General features: G+C 41.5%; 1 protein-coding gene across 1 annotated transcript; it reads left to right on the top strand.

Annotated features, from left to right (window-relative positions):
• The first annotated feature begins 667 nt into the window (after positions 1–667).
• KCTD3 (potassium channel tetramerization domain containing 3) lies at positions 668–27303 on the top strand. The gene is made up of 18 exons (XM_030498951.1): positions 668–1145; positions 5084–5137; positions 6375–6420; positions 7100–7173; positions 7640–7698; positions 7876–7956; positions 8473–8616; positions 9903–9993; positions 11682–11872; positions 16293–16408; positions 19819–19906; positions 20061–20177; positions 21476–21646; positions 22853–23008; positions 23979–24075; positions 25344–25528; positions 25629–25767; positions 26112–27303. The coding sequence occupies exons 1-18, from the start codon at positions 1072–1074 to the stop codon at positions 26692–26694; spliced, it is 2466 nt and encodes an 821-aa protein (XP_030354811.1). The 5' UTR covers positions 668–1071; the 3' UTR covers positions 26695–27303.
• The last annotated feature ends 378 nt before the right edge of the window (positions 27304–27681 follow it).

Here is a 27681-nt window from a genome sequence, read left to right as displayed (position 1 = left end):
ATGGCCATGTGTTTCTCCATGATAGTGTCTGGGCCTTTTGATAATGAAGCAGTTTCTCCCAAATACTTCATAGCTTTGCTCAGTTGGGCTCTACGATATGAATAGAGAAATAAAACTTGAATCTCCAAGGTATGTGAGGAAGCGGCCACATAGGTTCAAGCAGAAAAACACGAGGTTTAAATACAGTGTAGGCAAATTTCACTTAAAATATATTAAAATCTGAGGCTCGTATTTGCTTATTTCTCATTTGAGTGTAGGAATTCACTTCAAAGCCTACCCTCACAACTTCAAACCACAGTTTTACTACTTCCTCTGCTAGCCACGCCGTCATTTATTTCTTCCTCAATTCCCCTTTATTTGTTGCGATAGATTCCTTCCTCAAATTGCGGGCTACAGATTTGTCTTCTCTACTATTTTTCCCCTTTAACCGGTGCACAATTTGCTTAACAACGCCTCAAAACTCCGCGGTGCCTCCGTTGCTTTCTCCTTTGAGTTTTCCAGGCATTTTCTACGTCTCTTTTGCAGGGAACCAGCATTTACCCGACGTCTGAACACTCCGCCCGGGGGCACCTCCGGGACGGCTGCGACACGGCCCATCGCGGACCGTCCCGCCCCGCTCACCTGCCCGGGAGCAGCCGGACGCAGCGGCCCCTTCCGGGCGCGTCCTTTGTCCCGAGGGGGCGCTGACCCGCTCCCCCCGGGGGAGGAGTTGTTCCCGTTTCTGCGCAGCTCCGCGAACGGTTCGAGGCGTTTTGGCGCACGCCGGCCCCCCTCTTCCTCCTCCCCTTCCTCCTCCTCCAGGTGCTGTGGCGTTGCCATGGCGTTGTCCGCTCGGACCGCGCAGGCGGCGCGGCCTGGCCGGGCCTGAGCGGCGGGAAGCCCGCAGGGCCGCAGCCTGGCCGGACACCGCCCCTGCCCTGGCCGCCTGCGGCCGCGGAGAGCAGTGCGGGCCCGCTGGCCGAGCCCCCGTCTCCTCCTTCCCCGCCGCCGCCGCCGCCTTCTCTCGATCCCGACGTTCCGGCGGCGGCGGGAGGCGGCGGCGGGCGCCGGCTGGAGCAGGCGGTGGAGAAGATGGCGGGGAATGGCGGAGGCTTCGCTGGCGCCGGGAGCGGGGAGATCATCCAGCTCAATGTCGGGGGCACCAGGTGAGCGGGCGGAGCGGGACCGGCCCCAGCTCCTGCTGGTGGCCGGCTCGTACCGGAGGGTGTGGGAGCGAGGGGGAGCACCGGGGCAGGGGGGGTCTGCCTGAAGGGAGGTGCAGCCCCGCCGTGCCGGGTGCTGCTGCACCGTGCCGGGAGGGCGGCGGTGCCGCCTCGCCTGGGCTCTGTCCACCGCGGCTGCTGGCTCTGGAAGGGCCTTGGTAAAGCTGTTGCAGGGGAGCTGGGACAGTTGGACTCGGAGGCAGATAAGGGAGGCGTTGGCAGCCCTGCGTGCAGGGTCTGGGGTTTCCAGATAACGTGCTCCAGGAATGCATCTTCGGGACTCATTCTGTATACTGCTGCTTCAGGAGTAGAGGGCAGAGAGCTTTGCTTTTCCATAGGCTTCTAGGCATCGGTCTGTCTCGCAGCCTCAGATGCCGAGGTATTAAAAAGGTGGATAGAATACCGCTGCTATCAATCAGAATAAAGATTTGTAATTGAATATACGCTGGAAGCATAGAAGGGGGCATGTGTAGACATTTTGGCAGGCTGAGATAGAGAATTGTGGGGGAGAATCTGTGTGATAGTGCAGATGTTTCTGTCAGAATGCTCAGGCATGAAATCATTCACATCACCCTGGATGGTGCCAGCTGAAGTAATGTGTCTTCCTGAGTCTGCGCACAACATGAAACCAGCTATTAGTATTAGAAGCTACTACTGCTATTTGAAGAGTTTTCTTGCATTACCCAGAAGAAGATCTTGTCCTTATAACTAAATTGGATGTTGCAGCCTTCCCTAAAGGATGGCGCCATAAAATTGATGCAGAATTCCTTTGTTATAACAAGACATTAAGAACCTGGTTCAGCCCAGATAAACTGCTTGTAACTTGCATAGGCAAAACTCACCTACAGGGATGCTTTCAGGATAACTTTGATGTTGGCTCAGATCAGATTTCATGTTACACTGAGTAAGGTTCATCAGTGAACTCTGTCTCTAAAATTATAGGCCAGTTCACCTTTTAGGTTTTTATTACAAGTGGAATCAAAAAGATGCTTCAGTCTCATAAGTAAGATCTGTTTATGAAGTGCCTCTGCAGAGAACAGAGAATTATATACAGGGCATGAATCGGGAAAGAAATACACCTCCTCAGAGGGCTTGTCTACACAGAAGTATGAAGAATAAGGCAAGCTAACAATTGTATGTATTTTATTTCTAGTTGAAGGTCTAGATTCTAGGCAACAGACATCACTTGGATGTAAGGAATAGGAAAATTGCATTGACATTTCCCTTTCACTAGGGAGACAACATGCAGTAGTACCGCTGTGTAAGAGGTTTTATTCTTTTGCAAGTCAATTTCCCTTGCAGTGCCCGTATTCTCTTAAAAATCTATCTGGGCCAGCTTGCAAAGGCATGTGTCTCCAAGCTGACAGTGAAGTAGGTGATCTGGACAGCAGATGGGGGAGTGGGGGATACTATACACGTTTCCTCCTCTTCATTAGTTCTTGTTACCCATACTAGAAACCTGAAACTCTTAGTTTTGTTTGTAGAGGTGTATGAGAAGTGGAAATCAGCGCTCTCCTCTGTCTCTGACAGCAGTTATACTTTGGACAGAGATGCCAGCTTTGCGTGTTCTGGCACGAGGTTCCCACTGCTCCCTGGGACTGCCAGAGCTTCTCTGTTACATGCTGTTGCTCCAGTGGCTCCTGGTCTCAGCTCAGTGGATTCATTTTCTGGGAGCACAAACCTCTCGCAAGTTAACATTCACAGAAATTACTGTAACAAATCTAGTAAATTCTCTTGACCTTTTATCTCCCTCTGGTTATAAGATAACTCTAAAAGCCCAACAGACTATGAAAATGGTTGTTTTGTAACCAGGTCTGTTTGTGCCTGTTTCCAGTTACCTATATTTACTCAAAAATAAGTGGAGGCCACCTGCTTAAGGGTATTTGAGAATGTTGCAGTGGGTTTGCCTGATTGTCCTCATACAATGTCTGTCTGACCACTGCATGTTAGCTGCTTGGAGCTGTGGATGCACTTACACATGAAAACATTGCGAGCTAAGCTTCTTTCTGCACCCTGGAAAGGAGGGCTCTGTCGTCTTGTTTACATAGATTAATGTATATGCATTAAAAGTTCTAAAGTATAGGTTAGTATGAGGTATTACTAAACTGATCCCATAGTGCTAAATCACAGACACAAAATCCTTGTGCTGTCTAAACCCACTGATCGAATTGCAAGGAGATGAATGTGGAATCAGGTGATGGCTCTTTTTCCTGTCCTCCTTATTGTGTGGCTTTTTCTTCTGGAACATCTAGTCCCAAATGTTTTTCTACTTTAATTGACTTAAGAAATGCTAGAGTGGAACCCAACTGGTCAGAACATCAGCAAAACTTGACACCTCTGAATAGCTGTCTGTCACTCGTGTGCATAAATGCAAAACATGCATGCAGGTCAGAAACTGGGCTATAGTCTACTGAGAAGTACCATGGAGTCCTTGAACATTTGTTCAGAGATCCCGAATGTCTTCATGGTCTCGTGAGACTTTATTGCTTCAGAATTAATTTAACATTTATCATTCAGTGTTGCTTACAACTGAAAGTTGTAAAAGTATCAGACAATAAAAATATTCAGCTTGTGAAGACCTATAAAAGGACTGACTGGGGATGCTGCATCCATCCCCATAGTTACACGCAGTGTCTGGATTAATGTTGGCTAAAAGACATGTAACTCATTGTTTTCTATTACGCACATACTGTAGTATAATTAATCATCCCTTTATCTCAGAGAAGGATAGCGGTCTGTATGACTGCTGATAAAAGCTGTGCAAAAATGGAGATATACTTAGAACTCACTTCCCTTTCAAATAGCAAACTGCTTTGATTCTATTTTTAATGTTTTTAGGAAAGACTTTGTGCTTGTTTGTGCTTAGAACGCTGATACTCGAGATTTTCTGCTAAGCAGCTACACAATCCACATTTTATGCAGAATGGTAGTTCCATACAGCCTTTGTGTTTCCCCTAGGGGGTATAAATTAATCCTTTTTGTTTAGCAGTGGAAACAAAAAATACTTTGTGGTATATTCCTGTACTGTATGGAAAGGTGTTGTGGAATTTTACTTTTGCATTTCCTTTTTTGATTCGCATTAATGAAGAGGATACCAAAGGTTTCTTAGTCGTGGTACTAATAAGAGGATATATACAGTCAGAGAGCTGATGTGGAGTATGAACTCCTTGTCCAAGCTGCCAGTCCAGTTGTTCATGTTCCTTCATGTTAAATCAAAACCAGAAGTATAGAAGAGTTCATAGGTAGTTATTATGTAAAATACTGTCTGGCATCGTAAGTAATACTGTAATCTGCATTATTTCATAATATGATTCAGAGTAAATGCTTTCTTTAACTATTACTGCTATTGGGCCCCCCGTGATTGGCCTAAATAGCAAATGGCAAATAACTAAAGTTACTGTAAAATACTAACTTGAAGCTCATTGTTGTCTTTTGCCATGCACAATGAAGCACCCCTTCAGTCCTAAGTAAGAGTACCGTGCAGTTAGCTACAAACGTAGCATGCTGTCCATTACCTTTTATTTTAGTGGCTGCTTTCTGTGTGGTTGCTTTTGTGGGGGAGTGGGAGGGTTGCTTGTTCGTCAAGTTTAATGCTTGATAAAAAAACTCCAGAGTATGAGAACCAGAAAATGTAGGATTCTGGGGACAGTGTACTACAAACATAGAAAGAATAACACTTGGGGGGGCTCTGGACAGTTGTGCTTCATGCTTAAGGATAATCTGCACAAAGAATCTGCAACTTGTTTGACTTTGTGCGGAGGTTTAAATGATCTCAAACTTCCCAAACGTGTTTGATATCAGCTTTGCAGGACAAATCAAAGAATTTTGATAAAGCAGACTTCTTTCCAGCTGATTGTAAACTTGTAACTTTGGTTTCCTAGGTTCAGCACTTCAAGACAAACACTGATGTGGATTCCAGACTCCTTTTTTTCCAGGTATTTGTAATAGATAATCACATTAAAGAAACACAAATTAACAGTCATTAAAAATATATATGTTCTCAGTTCTTCATTTATGCTCTTAATAGTGTCTTTATTCATTAATGCTTTTCCCCCTACTTAAGCAATGGGACAGATTCATTTGAAGTAAGCTGTTATCCAAAAGGCATCTTCTGTCTTGAATGATGCTATGGCAGCTTATATGTGCTGAAAAGCTGTCACTTTTTAGACATAGTGTTATGAAAATAAGGCTCCAAATCTGCAGGAAAGGGAGATGCCACTGACTCTGTTACTATATTGCCACTTGTGATCTTATTGACTATACACAGTAGCACTGCCTTTAATGTTTATTGAATTATTGCTGTACCCTGAGTTAACTCAAAGTTTTGAGGGTTTTAACCCACAATACAGGAGCTGTGGAATTATTGAACATCCTTTTGCTAACTTTTATGTCCATTTATGTTTTGCTAACTTTTATGTACCATTGCTACTTGTGTAGGTTGTGCTGCTTACTGATTGTACCCCAGCAATTTTGTGCTGTAGTTGCTGGACCTCTCACCCCAGTTAATCCTAAACACGTCAAAGAAATCCTGGCATGTAAAAAGCTGGCAATTTTGCTTCCTTAGATTTAATTTTTATACTCTAGACTTCCTTCTCAACAAAAGCAGTAGCAGACAGAGACAGGCAGCATTACCTGCTCCTGTTTTACTGAAATGTTAGGATAAATGGAGCGCCAGGGAAGTGTCACCTTCTTTGAAGCATGGAAGGAAAGGCACAAGGACGAAGTCCCATGCTATTCCCCAATCTCTCAACACAAAGTATACTAAGGAGTTTGTTCTGAAAGTTATCCAGGACTGGCAGATCTCAGAGGTAATTGTCCAGACTCGGAAGGAATCTTAAAATAAAACTGTTGATGTTACTTAGTTTGCTTCTTACCTGTGAAACAAGGTTTTGGTGTTGTGTTTTCTATGGATCTGGAGCAAAAGTACTTTGAGCTCATGGGAGAGACACTTTGAAGGAAAATTGTGTAAAAAGTCATCCACCTCATTCTGGCCCAGCAAGTCCTTGCAGAATTGATTGTTTGCTCTTGCTTTTTACTTCAGTAGCTTTTACTGTTTTACCAAAAGGCAAGTGCCAATACACAAAGAGAGCAAAGGGACTGAGAGGATCGCTATCCTGTATTTCTGTTAGTACATTTCTGAGGGAGATCTAATGAAGCTTTCCTGTGTTTCAGTTTGCTGAGTGGAAGAATTTCAACACTGAAGGATGAAACTGGTGCTGTGAGTAGTAAACCTACTGATAACTCACTAATTTAACGTTATGGTTTCAGTTAAGTTCTCTCCTAAATAATATTCACTGTGGGTTCTAAGGGGAATTAACACTGCCTGAGTCAGTCTAAACTTTCATGAAAATTAGTGACATCTCTAATTTTTTTCCTGGTTCTCCTCTTCATTCCAAGATAAATGAAACTGGAACAATGTGCATATTTTTGTGCTCATTCTGTGTTGTAGACAATGCAGAGACAGCAACTGTACTTTATTTAAACAGAAAAACTACTTATTGCTGTATTGCAGACAGAAGTGTAATTTTCATTAGATAGCTATTGCGTATGTAGTTGAGTAGTCCTGACATGGAAATGCAGCTTTAGTTGTCAAATAGATATAGAAAAATGGCTGTTTCAGTGAGGGTACCTGTTGACCTTTGTGGAGACTCTAAAACTTAAAGAACATGCTTATTAAGTGCCATCTATTTACAACAGTGTTTGTATATATGTCTTTTAAGAGTGTTGAACTGGTGGATGGTAGAAGAATAATAAGAGGAAATGAGAGGTCCAAAAACTTTGGGTTATGTTTGTCTGCCTCGTCTTCAATTCCTCTTTCCCATGCTCAGCATAAAAAAGCATTTTAGTTGATGGTTGCTCCATAGTAATGCTAAAGTACAGCATTTTTTTCTTTGCAGATATTTATTGATCGTGATCCAGCAGCATTTGCACCCATTTTAAATTTTCTTCGCACAAAGGAGTTAGACTTAAGGTAAGAAGTTCTCCTTATTTCAAGTGAAAATTAATTTGATCAGATGCATTAGTAGAAAACCTTTTCAAATGAGGCTTGTTCAGTTTTACTTATCTAGGTGGGTGCCCAGTGTATGACTCTGCTCTCTGGTAGATCTAGGACTATGTCTAGAGTGTGTGTGTATATATATATATATCTCTGTGGCATGGTGGAGGCAGAAATGGTAGCGTTGCATTTTGTTAGTGGATTCTTGTAATTGAAACCACTTGTGGCAATGTATTTATTGTTTCTGTATCCTTACTTTAACGAAAGGTAATTAATACTGAGATCACTTTGAAATCTCACACATCAACATGTTGAATGCATTTGGTGGTAATTCTTTAAACGGCTAGGTAGCTTGATGTTCACATTGTGTAATATCTAGTTAATATGCTAGTATTTATATTCTAGGTATTTACTCACCTTGTGCTTGTTTTGTTTTTTCTAGGGGAGTAAGTATTAATGTTCTCAGGCATGAAGCTGAATTCTATGGAATCACTCCTTTAGGTAACTTACTTTTTTAATACGAGGTCATCTTATTTTTATTCTTGTAGAAATGACCCACTTGCAAGTTCTGGGCAGTCGTGACCCTGAAGATTTTCAAACCTACTGATAGAGAAGGGTATTTGAAATAATGTTTCCTAGGAAGTCAAAACTGTGATCATGTCTGGTTTTTCTCCTTAGTGAGAAGATTGCTATTATGTGAAGAACTGGAACGCTCATCTTGTGGCAGTGTCCTTTTTCATGGCTACCTGCCTCCTCCAGGTATTTTTGCATTAATGGTCTGATGTTGCTTGCAGTCACTTATTGCTTTAGTTTGTGGGGGCAGTTGGCTGAGGTAGTTACTCCAGCTGTCAAACTATCGAGGGAAGGCTCTGCCATGGAAAGATGAAGATGAATGGTTGAATCGAACATTGTTCTGATTCAAACCCAAGGCTTTTATATGTATGCTGTATGTAATGGCATATTTAGAGTATTGGGCAGGAGGTTGTGGCATGTTAATAGGAAGCAGGTTTTGTTTGATAGTAGACTAGTGTAGAGATTCTTCAAGTATGTTATCAGCATGGAGTGCTTTTTTCTTTCTGAAGGTACAGTTACTTTAGGTACCCTAAGTCTAGGTGACAAATCGCCACAAATGAGCTTTCCTTAACAATATGGGTACTTGAAATAGACTTTAGATCAAAGTGCATGATTATTAATCCTGTATTTTGAAAGCAAATGAATATCTGTTATATTGCTAAAGTTTATGGAGTGGAACAAAACATCTCTTTTCTTTTATAGGCATTCCCAACCGTAAAATAAATAATACTGCCGGGCCACCATCTGATGTTAGAATTGGTCAAAACTGCTCCGAGAGTGAGATTCATGGAGGTGGTGGTGTCCAACCTACACTTGCTGGTACTGGGGAAGGTACAGTCAGGCTAGGTGAGGAATGTCAGTTCTAAAACCAAAACAAATTGCAAAGGTGATTGTCACTGGCTAATAAAAGCTGAGTGACTATTTCTGGTTTCAGACTGTTATTCTATGTTTGCCTTAATCTAAATTGCTGAATACTTACTTAAACACTGCTTTCTATACAGCATTTAAGGCTCACTGCTATACAATCAAGGTATGAGGCTGAAAGGCAAATCAAAGTTCTTCATGCAGGCCCTTTAGGCAAATACCTTTCACTGTATTAAAGCCATGATAAAAACCAGATGGACCAATGTCTCATTGGTCTTTGTTCAGGACCTCCTTCCTACTTTTGCATTTCTTTCTTGCTCCTGGTGCCTCCCTGCAAGAGTTGAGTTTTTAGCGTAAAGGTAGTCTTCAGTCGTTTGACTATATAGAGTATATTCCATATAAAATATATAAAACTACAAATAAGATAGGGTTGAATTCTGTCATTTTCCAGCTTTTGACTTTGCAGGCAAAATGATGCTGCTAGCATTGTCATACCTCTGCTGTAACCCTGTAAATTGTAGCAGTGTTGGGAAGATCTAGAGCATGTTAAAAGGTGAATCTCTATCTAGGTATTAGAAAAATAAGCCTTGGGTATGAATTGCTGATCCTTCTTTGTGAGTTGCTGCAGGTTTGGGGAAAAATGGGTAGTCATGGGGAAAATGAGAGAAAAGATACAGTCTTTAGGTATTAGTTCTTTAGCCTATCAAGGTTGAGAGCTAACTTGGGGAAGTACCATAATCACTGATTTCCAGTGCCATCCAGCACTTCTGCCACACCGAATTTAATTATAGCTTAGAAAGAGGCATGCTCCCACTATGTAATAAATGGAGGAGCTGTAGGTATTCTGAGATGCTGGAAATCTCACTTTAACAGTCTATAACAGTAATGCAGGCTTGCACCAAGTAGTTGGAAAGAATGTTTACAAAATAGAGCATTGTTTCTTATTTGATAACAATCCTCAAATTTTTACCAATTTGGTAGGCTTTAAAACTAAGGCATGTATTTGCCTTTTCACTGTTACGGACACTTTGCATTGCAGTGGCTGAGATGAAATGTATAAGAACTTCTGTAGAAGAACTGTAATAGTTGTAAGAATTGTAAGGAGTAATATTGCTAACTAGAAATGTAGCTGAAAATCTTTCTTCAGAAAGTTCATTAACCAAGTTTCTGTTGCCTGTCTAGCAGAGAGCTCTATCTTGTTACAGATGAGCAGAGACATCTTCTAATACCCATCACTTGACTGACTACAGCTTTGTTGTTGTTTTTAGGATTTCCTGTGGACCCACGGAAAGTCCTAATAGTAGCTGGCCACCACAACTGGATAGTAGCTGCCTATGCCCATTTTGCTGTTTGCTACAGGTATGAATATAGTTGTTTGTCAGGATCTAGGAATCTGAAACAAAAAATCCCAAACAAAAAAACTCAACATAATTTCTATAAGCAAAGCAAAAAGATTGCTTTAGTCTAAGTAAGATTGCTTAGAAATAACAGTAGATCACTTGCAGTCAGTTTGGCTCTATAAATCAGAGTTGCTGCTTTTATTGGTGCAAATAAACTGCTTGATAGGAACTCAAATTTTGCTGCTTTCATGTTGATTTTGATGCTGTTGCAAAAGTAATGGACTCCAAAGCCCATTTTAAAGCAGGCTTTCAAATGAAAGATCTCTTAAAAGAGTTCTTCCTGCTGTTTAGGTTTGAAGACATTCTGTGAAGTTAGGCTATCAAAGAACTTGAAACAGTGAATGGATTTTTGCTACATAAGTGACATACCTTGTCTTAAACTTCATCTTAGCAGAACTGTTAAGCACTTGCTACTTCACCTGGGTGGTTGGAAAGTGTTTAAGTGTCTTGTAAACAAACTGGCTATTTATTAACATCAGCTGAAGATAAGTAACCACCTTCATATTCCAGAAGCTATTTTTAGTTCACATCTGGTAGGCTTGATCTAATTGGTGGCTGTCTTTTCAATGGAAAGTAATGTTTAACAAGAGCTGTTGCTAAAAACCAATCTAACACAGCTCTTGTGTGGTTCAGAAACAGAAGGGAGAATAAAGAGTGTGATGTGAGTAGCTTCTTTCTAGTTTCTGCCAAGCTGAAGCCATAGTTTTCTGCCTTTTTCACTATATACAATACTAATTTGTTTCCTTAAACTTTGTAACTTAAATCACATCTAACTTGTCTACTGTATTCACCACTGCAGTTTTGTTTAATTTGTACTAGAAGATGTGGCTTCTCTTGCTCTGTTCAATGTTCTTGGTTTCAATTATATGTAATATGGCCTGACTGGAGAAAGAGGCAATTATTTGCAATCATTGTCCCCTCCTGAGGATTTTTATCTCTGACTGTTTTCCTTTAAGTGAAAGATTCACTCATGTGAATCTCACTCTCTGTGGTGCTTCAGCTCCAGGCAGGATGCAGTGCTGAAGTGAAAGAATAGGAACAATGGCAAAAAAATACCAGATAGTGTTTCTGCTTTCCATGTTCACATTTATATAATTTGACTGCTGAGATTTAGCGTGCTTTAGCTGAGTTGCAAAGTATCTAAATTATTGCCTGAAATTAAAGCAGTTAAATTGTATTTTTCTGGTATTAGGTAAGTCTTTAAAATGCACAGGCAAATGATTGTCTAAAAATAAAGCTTATAGTCGATTCAGTATCATCTGTTTACAGTATGCCATAAACAGAAAATGCAACTTAGCACAGCTTTATGCTAGAGCATGATTGGGTGTCTTATGTGATGCATAATTTCCATAGGCAAGGTATCTTAATAGAGATTTCTTCTAAGGTCTTACGCTGAACCTCTAGCATTTGTCTAGCCCAAGCTTTTGGCTTGGTCTTCTAACTTATATATCAGATATGCTAATATGAAGAACTTCAAGGGGGGGGGGAAAAAGGCAGCTTTTGTAGACTGTAGTGCTTAACTGGAATTGGAAGTTTTGTGCCTTAGCCTCTAGGACTGGATCAGCCAATCAGCCACATTGGTTCAGGTTTAGAGTGAGTTGTCTGTTTCTGAATCTCTTACCTCTGCTCCCTCCTTTGCCCTTCCAGAATCAAAGAGTCATCTGGGTGGCAGCAGGTGTTCACAAGTCCCTATCTGGACTGGACAATTGAGCGAGTGGCTCTCAACGCTAAGGTGGTTGGAGGACCTCATGGAGACAAGGATAAGATGGTTGCAGTTGCCTCAGAGAGCAGCATAATCTTGTGGAGCATTCAAGATGGTGGTAGTGGCAGTGAAATTGGTAACTATAATTCTTTCTAATAATATTTTATAAATAATATTTTTTTTTTATAATATTTTTGTGTGTGTGTTTAACCAGGAAGATGTCTGTGACCTTATTTTGAGGTACGTATGATCTGTAGTATGCTGAGTATGCTTTCACAAAGTGACAAAGCATGCTTTTAGCACAGCAACCTATTACAGCATATTAACTTTCTTCTCTGTCATGCTAGAGGAATCCTGTCTTAAAAAGATGGACAATAAAAAAGCAGTCTGTTTACTGAACAGGTATTAACACTTACTGTTCAGTTTGAGGTTTTTGTGTAAGGATGCAAATTAAGAGTTAAACTTTTCCCTAGACTTGCATTTGAATCTAGGCCATAGAGCAAAGGAACTGAAGTTTCTGATGTGGAAAGTTATAGATATTGAGAAATTCTGCTTTTTTCCTTCCTTTCTCATATTAAAGCCGTGTTTTTACATGGGGATGATGGAAAGATTTCAGTTCTCTGTCCAATGTAGTTCATAAATGGAATTTGAAAGATGAAAATATCTTTTTATAACTAAGGTATAGAAAAAGCACCCTCTACTGCCCTAAACATACAGGAATAACTGCTTGTACACCTTGGCACTAAAAGACGCACAATTAGGGAGACTTAAGAAGTAGCAGGAAGATATTTCAGAAGTAAATATTCCTTGGTACTGATATGATGGCTTATCTGACTCTTGTTCAAATAGAGGGCAAATTTGGGAGGTAGTGAAGGGAACGGTATTAGGAGCTCCCTCTAGCCTAATTCTTGGTGTTTGAATAACCACTCTATGCCAGTAATGTTTTTCCTTGGGCAGTGGATACTGCTAACCAAGTATGACAGCAATCTCCTTATGTGGACACTTTTCTTTGAAATTTAATGCTGAGTTAATTTGTTATCAGATGTATCTCCATACGTAACTTAACGAGAATTAATGCAGTCATTAATTAAAGTCAGAAAGATGAGATTCAAGTTTGGATCCATATGCTTGTAAAGGAAGAACTTACCTGAATGATGCTCAGGTAATTTCTAGCTATCTTAAAGGCTGTTGCTTTTGTTTTTCCCACACTTGAATGAGTGGAAACACCAGGTCAGATTTGAAGATCGGAAGGGCAAGGGTCTTGCATGAAATAATGCTGCTGATTATTTGTGCTTTGTAGAGTTCTTTTATATAATCATGGTCAGCACAACAGAAAAGGAGGTTCCATTGTATTAAAAAACAATACTATGAAAGGTGTGTCTAACAGTTGCATATGAAATATTTCTACTAAACGGGGCGTAAATACTGCATTTAAGAAGCCTCTTCTCCTTTTATGCTCCCATTGTCCAAATCTTAAAGGCAGGAAGAGTTAGCATGACAGCTGTACTCCTGTAATAGGCATTGCTTTAAGCACTATGCTATTACATTTCTCCTGTATTTTCTGGTTTGATTAGCTGCTTATGTTACCTTGGCATTTGCAATAAGATACGGGAAGCAACATCTCAGATTTTTAGAAATGAAGTAAAAAGAGGCACACAAACCGTAACTGGACTTCTAATAAAGACTAAAATCTGCCAGTATTATAAGTTTCTGGTAACTCGGACTACAACTGAACATGGCAACAAAGCACTTTTGCTAAAGTAGGCTGTGCTGCATGGAAGTGATCTTGCAAAACAAAGGAAATCCCACTTGGGGCAGAGGGGAGCAGAAAGTGCCTCCAGGATTGAATCTTTAGTCTGACTCCATTGACCAAAATGTCCCTCTTTTGGATAATAGGTCATGCTGCTTGGCTTAAAAAACCCTAAAATATGCTTGTGCTTAATAGTAATGACTTGAATAGAGCTGTCTTGTTTCCGTGTAGAGGCAGATGCTTGCAGTCCTGCTGGGTGTTATAGTACATTGCTATCATCATGCCAAAGAAAGTACTGGTTCCAAACAGTCGCTGGAGCCTGGTGATGCCATCCTCTGAAAATTGTGTGGGCTGGCAGCTTTGTGATAGAGCTCTCCCAGAGCGCTCTCTTTCCTTTCAATATTACTTACATAAGACACTGCTGCTGGATTGCTGCTGTAAGCAGTATTTTACTGAGAAGGGACCCTTAAGACAAGAGCTTGTCATTACATACAGCATTGTCTCCCCTGGGAATGGGTCTCAGATTGTTGAGCCTAAGCAGGACTGACACTTCAAATTCCTCCAGACCATTCAAGCTGTCTTCCTTGATTTCCTTGAACTTCATCCTTCTCTGGAGTAATCAATTCTAGTTGTTTCTGTGGATTTTGTATTATTGCCTTTCTCACATGTCCTGTATGGCTGAATCTTATCTGCATTGAATGACTGTACTGTGCCCTGGAAAACAGTTTAGCATCCTAATTAAAACTAAGTATATGTTGAGCTTCCTGAGGTTCCTTCTCAGGGTGTAGCAGAGGGCTGTTCTTGGTTGGGAATGGCACTCTGTTCATTTGAATTTGTCCAAAACAACGTTGGGAAGTATTCTAGTTGTTGGGTACTCTTGTTCTGAAGACATCTGTCTGCTGCAGTTAAAGTAGATTAGTGAGAAGTAATATAAATATGTAGAGTTAGCAGTATGGAATAGGAAACTTATTAGTGAAGCTGGGCACTTGATAGTGTTATGTATCGCAAATAGTATTGACTTTTGTACTTACTAGGCAGTAAAACTCATCCTGGAATTACTTACAAACTGAGTTACTTGTTTTGCTGGATATCATAGCTGGCCAACTTGGAAATGATCTCAGAGCTTTTTAGTTTGCTGTAACTTTCAAACACATGGTACAATAAATACTACCAAATGTAGGATGCTATCCAAGTTTGCAGTTTGATTAAAAATACTCATATTTGATCTATGATGAGACTAGGAAGCTCTAAAGAAAGGACAGATATTAAGGTCTACTATAACCGTAGCCATCAATGCCTGTCACATTCTGCAGTGTTGTGATTTTTAAGTGCAGTGTTCTTGATGCCACATCTGTTTTCTTTGGAAGGCCAGCATTTGCTGGTAAGTCTTATCTTCCAGATTTTGAGTAGTACGTGATGATTGGTGGTTCCAGTCATCTGGAACTGGTTCCCTACATGGCTTCAATTTTTAATAGCCTGTGCTCTCTACTCATGGACTGTAACCAAACTCAAAGATGTGGAGATGAAAAAAGAAAGAAAGGAAGAAAGGAGAAAGAAGAAAGAAAGAGAAAGAAAGAAAGAGAAAGAAAGAAAGAAAGAGAGAGAGAGAGAGAGAAAGAAAGAGAGAAAGAAAGAAAGAGAAAGAGAGAAAGAAAGAAAGAGAAAGAAAGAAAGAAAGAGAGAGAGAGAGAGAGAAAGAAAGAGAGAAAGAAAGAAAGAGAAAGAGAGAAAGAAAGAAAGAGAAAGAAAGAGAGAAAGAAAGAAAGAGAAAGAAAGAGAGAAAAGAAAGAAAGAGAGAGAAAGAGAAAGAAAGAAAGAGAAAGAAAGAGAGAAAGAAAGAAAGAGAGAGAAAGAGAGAAAGAAAGAGAGAGAAAGAGAGAAAGAAAGAAAGAGAAAGAGAGAAGAAAGAGAGAAAGAAAGAGAGAAAGAAAGAGAGAAAGAGAGAAAGAAAGAGAGAAAGAAAGAAAAAGAAAGAAGAAAGAAAGAGAGAAAGAAAGAGAGAAAGAGAGAGAGAAAGAGAGAGAGAAAGAGAGAGAGAAAGAGAGAGAGAAGAAAGAGAGAAAGAAAGAGAGAAAGAAAGAAAGAAAGAGAGAAAGAAAGAAAGAAAGAAAGAAAATAAATAGGCTTTAGTAGGCTGCTTATTTTTCCAGTTTCAAGTATTTCTGCTAAAAGGAGGAATTTGAATGTATTCAACTAGTGTCACACTGGGGTTGTTCAGTCTTTTCCAAGAATAAGGATTAAACCTTGTAGTTGTATTTAGTTTCTAAAATTTGTTTTCAGACTGCATCTGTTTGGTTGGACTTCAAAAGAGAGAACTTGTAATACTTTAGAAGGTAACTGCAAACTAATCCAGCACAAATTTGTCTGGTGAAACCCATGACATTACTGCTTCTTCAATGACTCTTAATAGTCACAGATTCTATGAAAACAGCTTACTGTAATAGAATTTTTGGTTGTTATTTATATTTTAATGTCTTAGAATGTCTAAAGCCCTCTGAGGACTCGATGGCTGTAGGAAAATAAGTAATGCATATTTTGCATGGACTCTTCTTACTTCTCTTTCTTCCTTTCTCCTTCCCAAGTAATGATTGCATCAGAAGAGGTGACATCATGCTGCTATTCAGTTTAATGGAACCCAGTTTGCTGCTTGAATGGTACCTCCCCTAGCACACTATATACCCAGTTTTGGCTGTTCTTTTCTTGCTACTGCAATAAATGTGACATGATAATAGTGAAGAGATTCCATTGTTACTCTTCTTTTCTCTTTATTTCAGATATGCTTCACAGACTCTTCCTTTTTTTGTAGGAGTGTTCAGTCTTGGAGTCCCTGTAGATGCTCTCTTCTTCATTGGCAACCAGTTGGTGGCTACAAGCCATACAGGGAAGGTGGGAGTGTGGAACGCTGTGACTCAGCATTGGCAGGTGTGTTCAGTTCCATTTTCTGCATCACTTTTAATAAGCTGGTATTTCTTCTAGTAAAAAGAGACTCAAACAATCTAAAAGCATGTGTGAAATGCTTGTCACAGGGTTTTCAGCCCTGACTTGTGTCACAGAGTTTACCACCTTGGTATCTTAAGTACGTGTCTGTGAGCAGAATGTTGAATTGTTTGGGGGTACTACCAAGCATGCTTTTTTGGGCTTTCAGATGAAAGGATGTGGTGTGATTTGGAGTAATAAATGTCAAGTGTATGTATATTTAAACATCCTTGTGGGTTGGTCAGAGCCTTGGACGACATGTGAGGCGTCTCTGCCCATGGCAGGGGGTTGGAACTAGGTGATCTTGAGGTCCTTTCCAACCCAAACCATTCTATGATTCTGTGATTACTAACTTTGTAAAAATTACCTAGGATCATAGGAAACAAAAATGTGGGGAATGCATGACAACAGTTTCTGAAAAAGCAGAAAACAGGAAGGCATCTTAAAAAAGTTGTTTTACACTGGGAGACTCTTCAGCAAAAATATACATGGATATGCTTTAAAGATATTTGTCTTGCACGTTGATGCTTCTAACTGCACTGACTTTATTCGTGTTGTTAGAATGCATGTTAAATAGATTCTTGGAGCCTGAGTCTGAGAAAACAGTTGAGCATTCATGTGGATAACAAGGCTTGTAACACAGCTGGATGTATGTCTTTGTGGCACAAAACCTGGATGCAGTAAAATCCCCAGATTGCCTTGCAAATCTCAAGAGGCAGAAGTGACCTGAGGCTGCTGCACTGTTTGCTGACTAAGTTCCCATTCAACCCTTAAGTGACACTACTGCTAACAAATAACACAGATAAGAAATATGAGATAGCACTGCTTCTGCAGCAAACATACTAGTATGGTCTTGAAAAGCTCTACTGATGCCTTGCAAAATCCTCTGTTAAGAGACAACTTAATGTTATGTGACAAGCTGGCATTTGACAACGTTTTCGAAAGGAGGAAGTAATAAAGAATAAAAAATGATGTCCTGTTCATCATCTTTGTTTCCAGGGGGAGCCACAGAAATCTTTCTGATCACATTAATAGTTCCTCAGTTTGACTGTTTCTTTGGTGAAAGCATTTCCTATTGAAGAACAGAAAAATCTTTGAGGGGCTTATATGCCAGGAAGTCCTAAGCCCAAGTTTATTTGCTTTCTGATACCCAAACTAAACAAAACATGCCCAAATCCAGTCAGTTCGAAGGTGCTTTCTATACCTCAGGCTCTTTTGGTAGTAAGGAGAAAAAACCTTACATCTTCATATAGATCTTCATCTCCCTCTAGAACACATTCTTCTTGAAGAACTCCATAAAGACTTAAGTGGCAGGGTTGTACCTCTGATCTTCAAATTCCTCATGAGAATACATGGCATTTGTGTCACTGCTTTGCATGAGTTGCCCATAGCTCTTGGCTTAGGATGCAATCATACTTGCTGCACCAAGAGAGGTTTTGAGGAACAGAATATGCCAGCGCCCCACTGGACATGTTTTACCGGTGACTGTTGTGTAGTGTTGCTCTGTTTCCTGGTGAAAGTTCACTTCATGGTAAGTGCAGCTCTTGAATTGCCTCTGGTGTGTCCCTGTCTCTGCTGCAGAAGATAGATCTCTCCTTGTTTTGTCTGATCTCTCTGACCCAGTCAGTCGATCTCTGCAGTCGGCAGTATCGGAGATCCTCTTGCTCAGACCTCTCCTTGCAGTTGTTGTCTCTTCTGCAAGGTGATGAGTTAAGTTGTGTATCTTTTGATGGGTTGCCTTTGCCTCGTTAGTGTTGTAAACTTTCAGCAGCTTGGAGAGCTTCTGTATATACCTTTGATCCGCAGAACCAGAGAACACACTGCACCTTGACCCATACTCTTGCATGTTGAGACTCTAGTTTCTTGCCTTTCTACTCTTTAAAGTAGTCTGGGGAAAACAAAACACTTTTGAAACCAGGTTCTGTGGCCCAGATTGTTAGATGCCTTATTTAATTAGGTGTAGTATGAACTTGACTGTGGGGAGGGTATTTAAACAGCTGTATCTGAAAAAGTACTTTGTGAAAGCACTGAGATTAAGAATAGCTCTTGTTTTCAGTAATTCCAAGGGATCCTTCTCCAGGTCATTCAATCATCAGTTACATGGGGAAAATCCAAGTGCTTTCCAATAACAGTTTATTTTTAGCATTAGATCTGTGCTGAATGATGGGTGAACATAAGTGAGAGAGGTGAAGTTCTTTAAACAAAGAAAGGAGGGAAAGTGCCTCTTCCTTCCCATCTCCCAGGAAGCTATATTCATGTTGCAGCCTTCTCTGTAAGGATGAGTGATAGTCTTAGAGTATGTTTTAAGGGTTTTACAAACTACCCTTTGGTTAGGAATGGGTACTGATTTAGTGTGTTAGCTCTTTGGGATGTGGGGAAGCTTCTTTGGTTGGTTTGTTTAGCTTTTATCCAACAGATTAATTTTAGTTATTTTGCAAATGATTTTGTAAGTCTCTGAAGTAATTGGAAAGATGCTGCTGGTCAGAGAGAAATGAGAACTTAAGTAGTCAGTGTCCATTAAGTGAACTGACTGAAACATATGAAGTACTGAACAATGCCTATGACTTTGACCATGTTTTAGTGCTCTGGATAAAATGGCTTTTGGCTTTTTCTTCCTGAGGGCTGAAGTAAAAAAGAATTGCTTGAGATAGGGGATCAGACCTAGGATAAGCTAAACTTTTTCTTTGCTTGAGATCTCCATCCCATCTGAGGTAATAAGCACTCCTTTTGATCCTGGAGGGCAAAGACAGGGCATTCTTAATCCCTCGCCTTAAGCTGTAGACCAGTAAGTAAAATATGACAGGGCTGCCTTCCAGTTAACTTGGTGTGGATGTGTATTAGAAGTGGGACACTGAAATGGGACAAGAATTTTTCCCCCCTCATTATATATCTGCTAGAGGCTGAGATCTCCATAGGGGCTGACGGGAACATAAAAATTGGGGGCAGAGGAATGCTTCAAGAGGTCATATCTAGTTCCTTTGCTCAGCAACCTCTTAAGAAGTTGTCAGAAAGGGAAGAAGGGATAGGACAGAAAGTGTGAAGTACATTCATTTTGCATATTGGAAAAGAAATCCTTTTTTGAAGATGTGGTTTAGCTGCAACACTCTTAAGTTTTGGGCCTTCACATGGAGCAGTTGTGCTAACTTTTCTGCTGAGCTCTGTGACTTAAGATCCGGCTTGGGAAAGGAATGCTGTCTACCAGCAGTACTTTTAGAATGCCATTGCACGTGTGAGCTTCAGACCAGTACCAAACTCGGGTGTTCCTCAACAAAATGTATCAAAAATGTCTGAAAACTGAGAAAGTAGCAACCTAACTTCTTGATTGGTTTCATCTTTTTCCTTTCTGTTTGCACTAGGTTCAGGATGTTGTTCCTATCACAAGCTATGATACTGCTGGGTCTTTCCTGCTGCTGGGCTGTAACAATGGCTCTATATACTACATAGGTAAGAAATGGGAGAAGGGAGGAATAAAAAGGAGGAGGTGGTACCGAGCCAGATTATTTGGGGAAGTTTGGTTCTTGCACTCTTTAGTTGGTCTAAGTTGCATCAGAACAACTCTGTCTATTCAGAGTAATAAACAAATGTCTCTTCCTCACAGACATGCAGAAGTTCCCACTGCGAATGAAAGACAATGATCTTCTGGTGACAGAATTGTACCACGATCCCTCCAATGATGCTATAACAGCGCTCAGTGTCTACCTCACACCTAAAACAAGTTGGTATTCTATCGCTGTCTCTTCAATGAGAGTCTGTTACAGATGAAGGGGTTTTGTTTTCTAAATGGACATTTTCTATTGCTGCATAGCATGGCTAAAGTCCTTGACATAAACAGTAAATTCTTCTTCAATTAAGCATCTTCAAATGAATGATGAACACTAGGCATAACTGTAAATAGGTACCTGTACTTACGTGTGTGTATGCTTGTACATCATGCATTATACATTCACATATAATGTAATAGCAGCACATACTAATGCTTGTGCATAATATACCTTTGCTGGGTTTAAGCCTTTTACACAAGATATGCACTTAATGAATTGTATTCACTGAAATAGTTTGTGGTGAACTGGGAGATAGACCCAACAGCAAGGTTGAGCTTATAACCAATAAAACTAAAACCCATTTCCATATGCAGCTGAGTGAGGCTTAGCTCTTGTGTCTATAGGCCCTTCTGTAAGCACAGTGCAGCAAACTGGGAGAAAGTGGTTACTCACATAACTGTACTGATACCACAGTGACCTTTTTAACTGTAGTCCTCCTTGCTCTTGCCTTGCTTTCCCATTTGCCTCCCACCGAGTCAGAAAAATAAATGGTATGTGGCATGTATTGACCATTTCACTTGTGAGGAGTGCCATATGATTTATCCATCTCGTCTTTCACTTCCAGGAAGGAGGAAAGAATGGGAGAGAAAGTGTTGTTAAGACACTGTTGAAGAGTGTCATATGGCAATAAACAAACATTGGGGTTTTTTAGTGGCAAAATGTCTTCTCTGCTCATGCGAAAATACTCATAGAAGCACAGACTGGTTTGTGTTGGAAGGGACCTTTAAAGCTCATCCAGTTCCAACTCCCTGCCACGGGCAGGGACACCTTCCACCAGAGCAGGTTGCTCCAAGCCCCTGTATCCAACCTGGCCTTGAACACTGCCAGGGATGGGGCAGCCACAGCTTCTCTGGGCACCCTGTGCCAGCGCCTCATAGTGACGAATTTTTTGCTAATGTCTAATCTAAATCTCCCTTCTGTGAGCTTAAAGCCATTCCCCTCCTTGTAAAAAGTCCCTCTCCATATTTCTTGTAGGCCCCTTTTAGGTACTGGAAGACTGTTACAAGGTCTCCCCTGAGGCTCCTCCAGGCTGAACAAGTAATAAGTACAATAATGGGTAAACAGTGTTTAAAATAAGTATCTACCTTACTGTGGAAGCTTGGAAATACTGTTTTCTACTGCCTCATTCCCTGGCCCTAGTAAGACAAGTTTTCATTCCTCAGGGGAATGACTGTGTTCTTGCTTGCTTTAGGTGTAAGTGGCAATTGGATTGAGATTGCGTATGGCACCAGCTCTGGAGCCGTGAGGGTGATTGTACAGCACCCTGAAACAGTTGGGTCTGGGCCTCAGCTCTTTCAGACCTTCACAGTTCATCGAAGTCCTGTTACGAAGATCATGCTCTCAGAGAAACACCTTGTTTCAGGTAATCTTCTTCTCTGTGCACGAATGTGTGTTGGTGGGTCTCCCCTCCTCCTGAGCAATGAAGTACTTTTTAAGCATTGCTTTATAACTTGCATTGCTCCCACATGTGATTGATAGAAATTAGTTGGACAGATTTGGGGGGGAGACGGAGGGGGTTAGATTGGCTTGGATCCTCTTTCTTAAAGTAAGCGTTCTTCAGAGCCTTTAGCAGTTAAAAGGCACAGGTTTTATTTGCCCAGATACTGGAACAACTCACTCTTTTGTTTCTTATTCCAAGGCTGCCATTTGTGGAAATAAAAGGGGTTGTAAACAAATGTATCCCTGTCAAGTCTTACTGTTGTGGGCAGGTCCTTTAGGACTTGTCTTTTTTTAACAGCATTTCAGGAGCTTTCTGGGTTGCAGCAAAATGTGCACCATCTCCTCTTGGGCCCTAGAAAAAGCCTTCCCGTGGCTTCAAAGGGCTGTCTGTGTTTCTTCTTAGCAATCTCCCAGTGTTTCTTGTGCTATCCTGTTTGTCCTGTCTTAGACTCAGGAAAGTGTCTTGCTTTCAAGGAAGAAGCAATGACTTCTCCCTCTGTAAGAATCTATTTCACCCAGAATCCATCAACCAGATAACAGATTTGCTTTCTGCTGCTATCCCTATATCTTCAAAAAAGGAACAGGAGCCATAGTATCCAACTATACCTCAAACAAACAGCCCAGGGGTCATCTGTTGCCCTGTAACTTGGTGCTAGACTTTCCATGCCAGTAAAGGGCACATCATCTGTATGTAGAAACTAAATAACTGATGAACGAAATATAGAAGAGCACTGTTGTGTGATGAGGGTTCTGCTGCCAGGCTGCTCTCATGACATGTCTTGTCCTAGTATCTGCACAGAGAAGATGGAAGCGTGCTGTAGGCTACCGGTGCTGGCTCAGTCAGACCTTAATGTTGTGTTCCACCTGCCTCAGTTTTTCTTGAACTCCTGAGGGAAGAGAGAAGACTAATAGAAAACAGGACTAATAGAAAACAGGACTAACAGAAAACAGGACAGGATCCACAAACTATTTGTGGATCACTAGCTAATTGTCTGGAGATGTTATGTGACCTAAATTCTGCTTGATTGCTCAACCTTGAAAAGCTGTCATAAAGAAATCATTAGAGAAGTTGATCTCAAAGTTTTGTCATCCCTTGTAAATGTTATTGTACGTTTTTTTTCCTTTCTAGTTTGTGCTGATAACAACCACGTACGGACATGGACTGTGACTCGGTTCCGGGGCATGATCTCGACTCAGCCAGGCTCAACACCTCTTGCATCATTCAAAATCTTATCCCTGGAGGAAGCAGAGAGTCATGGCAGTTACTGTTCTGGAAATGACATTGGTAGGATGTCTCTTGAATGTGCTTGCTATAAGCCTATATATTCACTGGTCTCATGGAGGTTTAAACAGACCTTCAACCCTATAACATGCAAGTCAGTTGATGGGTGTGAGCTGTTATATATTGCTGTCCTCTTGAAAACATGGCAGAAATCTGTAAGATTCACCTGGAAATACTCATTGTTTAGGCTGTATAGAGTGAGCACACTTAAAGAGCTTACTCTGAACATGAGAAAAGGGGAGGAAAAGCTTTCAAACACACATACTACACCTTTTCCTTGAGCAAACTGATGTAGCATTTCACTTCTGGTTTAGAGAATGATAGAAAACACAGGAGACTCTATCAAAGCAGATGAGCATAGCAAGGGTTTGAGTCTGCTGCAAATTCCAGTTCACTGTTCAGTCAGGGTTAAATGGTGCACATGTGAGAAATACTGAAATGAATTTGAAGTTGTGACAAAGTTTAGTGAAGCCTTGAAACTGCAGAGGCAAATGAGGCTAGCATATTGCTATAGCAAGACACTGAAGGAATGCATGTCAGTAAATATGGGTACACAGGTAGTCTACATTCTTTTGTGTTCTGAATCTTGCAAATGAACCTTTGATGAATAGATTGCCCAATGAACACAGGGTGAGGTCAGTACTATGGCAAGAAATCTAGGAGCTGCAAAATAAGAAAGTAATTATTGTTATTAGATGCCTAATGTAGGATTTGCACTGACATCATAATTCCTCTCGGAACATGCAGAAAACTCAAGAATGGGTGTCCTTTAAAACACCAGAACAAACCATATTTGTATCTGTAGAGGCTTCTAACCATTGGATAACTTGTTCTAGCTATCAGTCATCTTTGGTTCCCTGGTCCTGATGCTATAAAATTGCAGTGGTCATACTAATATGAGTTTGGGTCTTCAGGACTGCATGGAGAAGAGAGTGAGGGAATTGAAACAAAGTGATCTTTCTTTTCTCTCTAGGACCCTTTGGTGAACGTGATGATCAACAGGTTTTTATCCAAAAAGTTGTTCCCATCACTAACAAGCTGTTTGTAAGGCTCTCATCAACTGGGAAAAGGTACCTCCATGATTAGGGTTTTAAGTGGTAAAGGAGCAGGACTGTTCAAGTGGTGGTGGCGTCTCCCATCCCTTGGGGATGAGTGCAGTTGCACTTGGCAAGCTTCTAATGTGCTTGACAGGTTTGGCTGAACTCTCGTTTGTGTGTTAGTAACAGAACTGTACTTAATGATCTACTATAACCTGAGCTCACTAAAGCAACCATTAGTGTGCCTCTGCAGAATATGTAACTCTCAGTTATGGTACCATGCTAACATTACATTTCAAAACGAATGCTGAAGTTGCTGGTGGCAGGGATTTTGCTGCTCACAAAGGCAGACAGGGAAACAGTTTCTCTCTTCCTTTCCACTTGCCTTTGAAGAACCTTTAAAACTGAGATACTGACCTAGAAAGGTCAGCTATATAATTATTTACTTAGATTTGGCCTCGTAATATTCTACTATGTTGCTGCCAATGTAGTAAAAAATGTTGCCAAGTTGCTTTTCTTCCTGTTAGGCTAGGAAGATGGCAAGAGATCAGTAAAGATGGTGCCTCTCAGTTTTATGCTGCTTATTATTCTTGTGTTTCTTGCCTAATAACTTTGAGCCTGGGTGAAAATGTCGATGGCTTTACACTATTGGCATCTGACTTGAGGGCAGATTACTCATGTAAAAAGCTCAATCCAAAGGGCCAGTAAAACAAATTACCCAGAATATGTGAGGTTCTGGTGTGGCGTCTGGCTTAGCACCTTGGTTTTGGGAGTCCTTTTCCTCTTACTCCCCACATAAGCTTCTAAAATAATGGGGGAAAAAAAGCATCTGAGATCTGCCATGTCAAGTAATACTGCAGTTGACATAACACAGAAGTTATCTATCTGTATAGATAACACTGGATTTATCAATCATCCTTGGATTTTTTTGCATACCTTTTATATGGTTAAATGTGCTGTTTCTGCAGGTTAGTTTCCTAGAGTGTTTAGCATTTGAAGGGACTAGTTGCTGTTAGTCTTGAGAGCCTTAGGTTTCTATCATTGCAGATCGAAAATGGACACAGAACAAGTTGGGGTTCCCTCATAAAAATAAACAAGTAGTAAGACTGCGCATACATTGTGGGGGAAGGTCTGCAGCTAAGCAGCATGCCAGTCCTGCAGGGGAAGGAATTTTGTCTGGAAGAAAGGTCCTTTTCTGATGGCCATTTCAGTGCTTTCTCAGAAACTTCAACCAGTCTTGACTTTACCGGCCAGACGCTGCAGTTGTTTTGGTAACTAACTTGGGGTTTCTCTTCCTGTAGGATCTGTGAGATCCAGGCAGTTGACTGCACTACTATCTCCTCATTTACTGTGCGAGAATGTGAAGGATCCAGCAGAATGGGCTCTCGGCCACGCCGCTACCTCTTCACTGGACATTCAAATGGCAGCATCCAGATGTGGGACCTGACCACAGCGATGGACATGGTTAATAAGAGTGAAGACAAAGGTAAGTTGCGTTGTGCCAGGGCTGTGGTGTGGTTCTTTTTCTGTCCACCTGTACGTGACTACAGGAGATGGACTTGGGCACTAAGAGCTGTCTCTTTCAGATGTTGGCGGCCCCACAGAGGAAGAGCTGCTCAAGTTGCTGGACCAATGTGACTTGAGTACATCTCGCTGTGCCACACCTAACATCAGCCCTGCCACCTCAGTTGTTCAGCCAAGCCGGCTGCGGGAATCTAATTCCAGGTAAGTCACCAAGGGTGGCACTGGCTGTGGACACCAAAGATTTTACCTTTAGGTAGGCAAAGAGGGGTTTGGTGACTTGAATGCTGTAGCTGAGCCCCTGAATCCATGCCCTCAGTGTCTTAACCAACAAAAATTGAGGGGGGGGGGGGGGGGGGGGGGGGGGGGGGGGTGTAGTTTATATGTAAAGTATCCCATGAGAATCCCAAGTGATCTGGAAGCCCATGTGTGGGATTTGTGTTGAGTATATTGCAGTGGTGGTTGGGAGCAGGGTGTGCAGAAGAACTGACTCCTATTCTCAGCCTAACATCTGCTGTTTTCATCCTTGGTTGTGTCTCTTTCTGAAGCCTCCAATTGCAGCACCATGAAACAATCCCTGAAACAGCCACATATGGTTCTGTGCGGCCATACAGAGAAAGTCCCCTGTTGGCAAGAGCAAGGCGGACAGAGAGCTTCCACAGTTACCGGGACTTCCAGGGTTTTAACTTAACCAGCAAAAGCCCAACAGAAAAGACAGCTGCTGCAAATGGGAATTCCAGCCAGCCAGAGGCCAGGAAGGTGACAGCGGAGGGCAGTGTAGCTGAGAAGAAGGCAGTCCTGACCACAGCACTTGAAGCACGAGGCACAGGCGGGACAGATGCAGGTGGGTGCTGCAGTACAGAGGTTCACAATCTGCCAGAGTGTTCTCTGGATCTCAAAAGAAGAGGACCAGAAGAGGAGAGCGAAGCCAAAGTAGAAAGCAAAAAGAAAATGGGGTTTGAAGGAGCCAGCTTCCTGGGAAGGAAGAAAGTGCCTCTCCTGGCCTCTGCACCAGTCCTTGCTGAAGGTGGGCCTGAATTACCTGGGGCAGCTTCTCCATCACCTACGAAGACGGCTGCTTCCCCACGCCACCGTAAGAACGACTCCTCCTGCCAAGACTACGGCCTGTGAAAATGGGACTGGTGGCAAAGATAAGGTGGAGGTGCCCTCTGGTTGGTAGCAGGAATAACATTATGTGTTGTGGGTTGTTTCTTGAATGGGACTTTGTTCTGATACCCGGAATGAAAGTTGTAAGGTTATAAGAAAGTACCTGGCTGCTGCCAAACCTCTGAAGAGTTGTCCACATCAGTGTGTGGCTTTATGTAATGCTCCAAAATGTAGTACGGTACTTGGTCCAAAATATTGTGCATTCTTGCTTAAACGTGGTCAGGCATGTGGTATGTTGTGGTTATTTCTGTTCTGGGGGAAGGGAGGGTGCTAAAGGAACACGTGGGTGCTCAGTGGAAGATACCTTTTAGATGAAGCCACACGTTGTTCTGCAGAGCTGCTGCTGTCTTGTTTTAGGAATGGGATCCTTGCTCTGTATCATGCTGTCTGAAGTGTTTTGTGCAGGTTAAGGAGGAAGCTATTCAAAATAGCATATTATTTTGCCTCTTAGTCCAAATAAATCGCCAGAGGAGTGTTGCTTGTGCTTTCTGAAAATGTGTGGTATCAGACGATGGGTTTTGCTGATTGTGACTGAGAGGATGAATAAGAATACACTTGGTGAAATACACAGAACTGGCAGTCTCTTGAGGGCTTTCTTGCCACTTTCACTGGAAGAAGGACAGAGATGAATATGGGGGTAGGTTTACCCTCATGGTATAATAATTCTCAATTACAAGTGCCTTGGCATGATATTTCCTATCAGTGTTGCACTGGCTGCTTGCTCTTTGCTCCTAGTTTACTGGGGGTGGTGAACAAATTTTATTGCATGGAGATTAGTAGTAATACATAAGCACAAGGGAAAGCTGTGACAGCAAGTGTTGAATAAGGGGTGGGTCAGGAGGCTTTCCATGCTTGGAGTTAAGCATCAATCAGGGGCTTTTTTTAACCTTTAGGTGAGAGGGTGGGGAAAAGGGAGGGAGAGAACACAAAAGTTAAAGCAACTCCATACGA

Source organism: Strigops habroptila, chromosome 10, assembly GCF_004027225.2.
Source record: "Strigops habroptila isolate Jane chromosome 10, bStrHab1.2.pri, whole genome shotgun sequence".
NCBI lineage: Eukaryota > Metazoa > Chordata > Aves > Psittaciformes > Psittacidae > Strigops > Strigops habroptila.
This window is presented reverse-complemented; position numbering and strand designations above follow the sequence as displayed.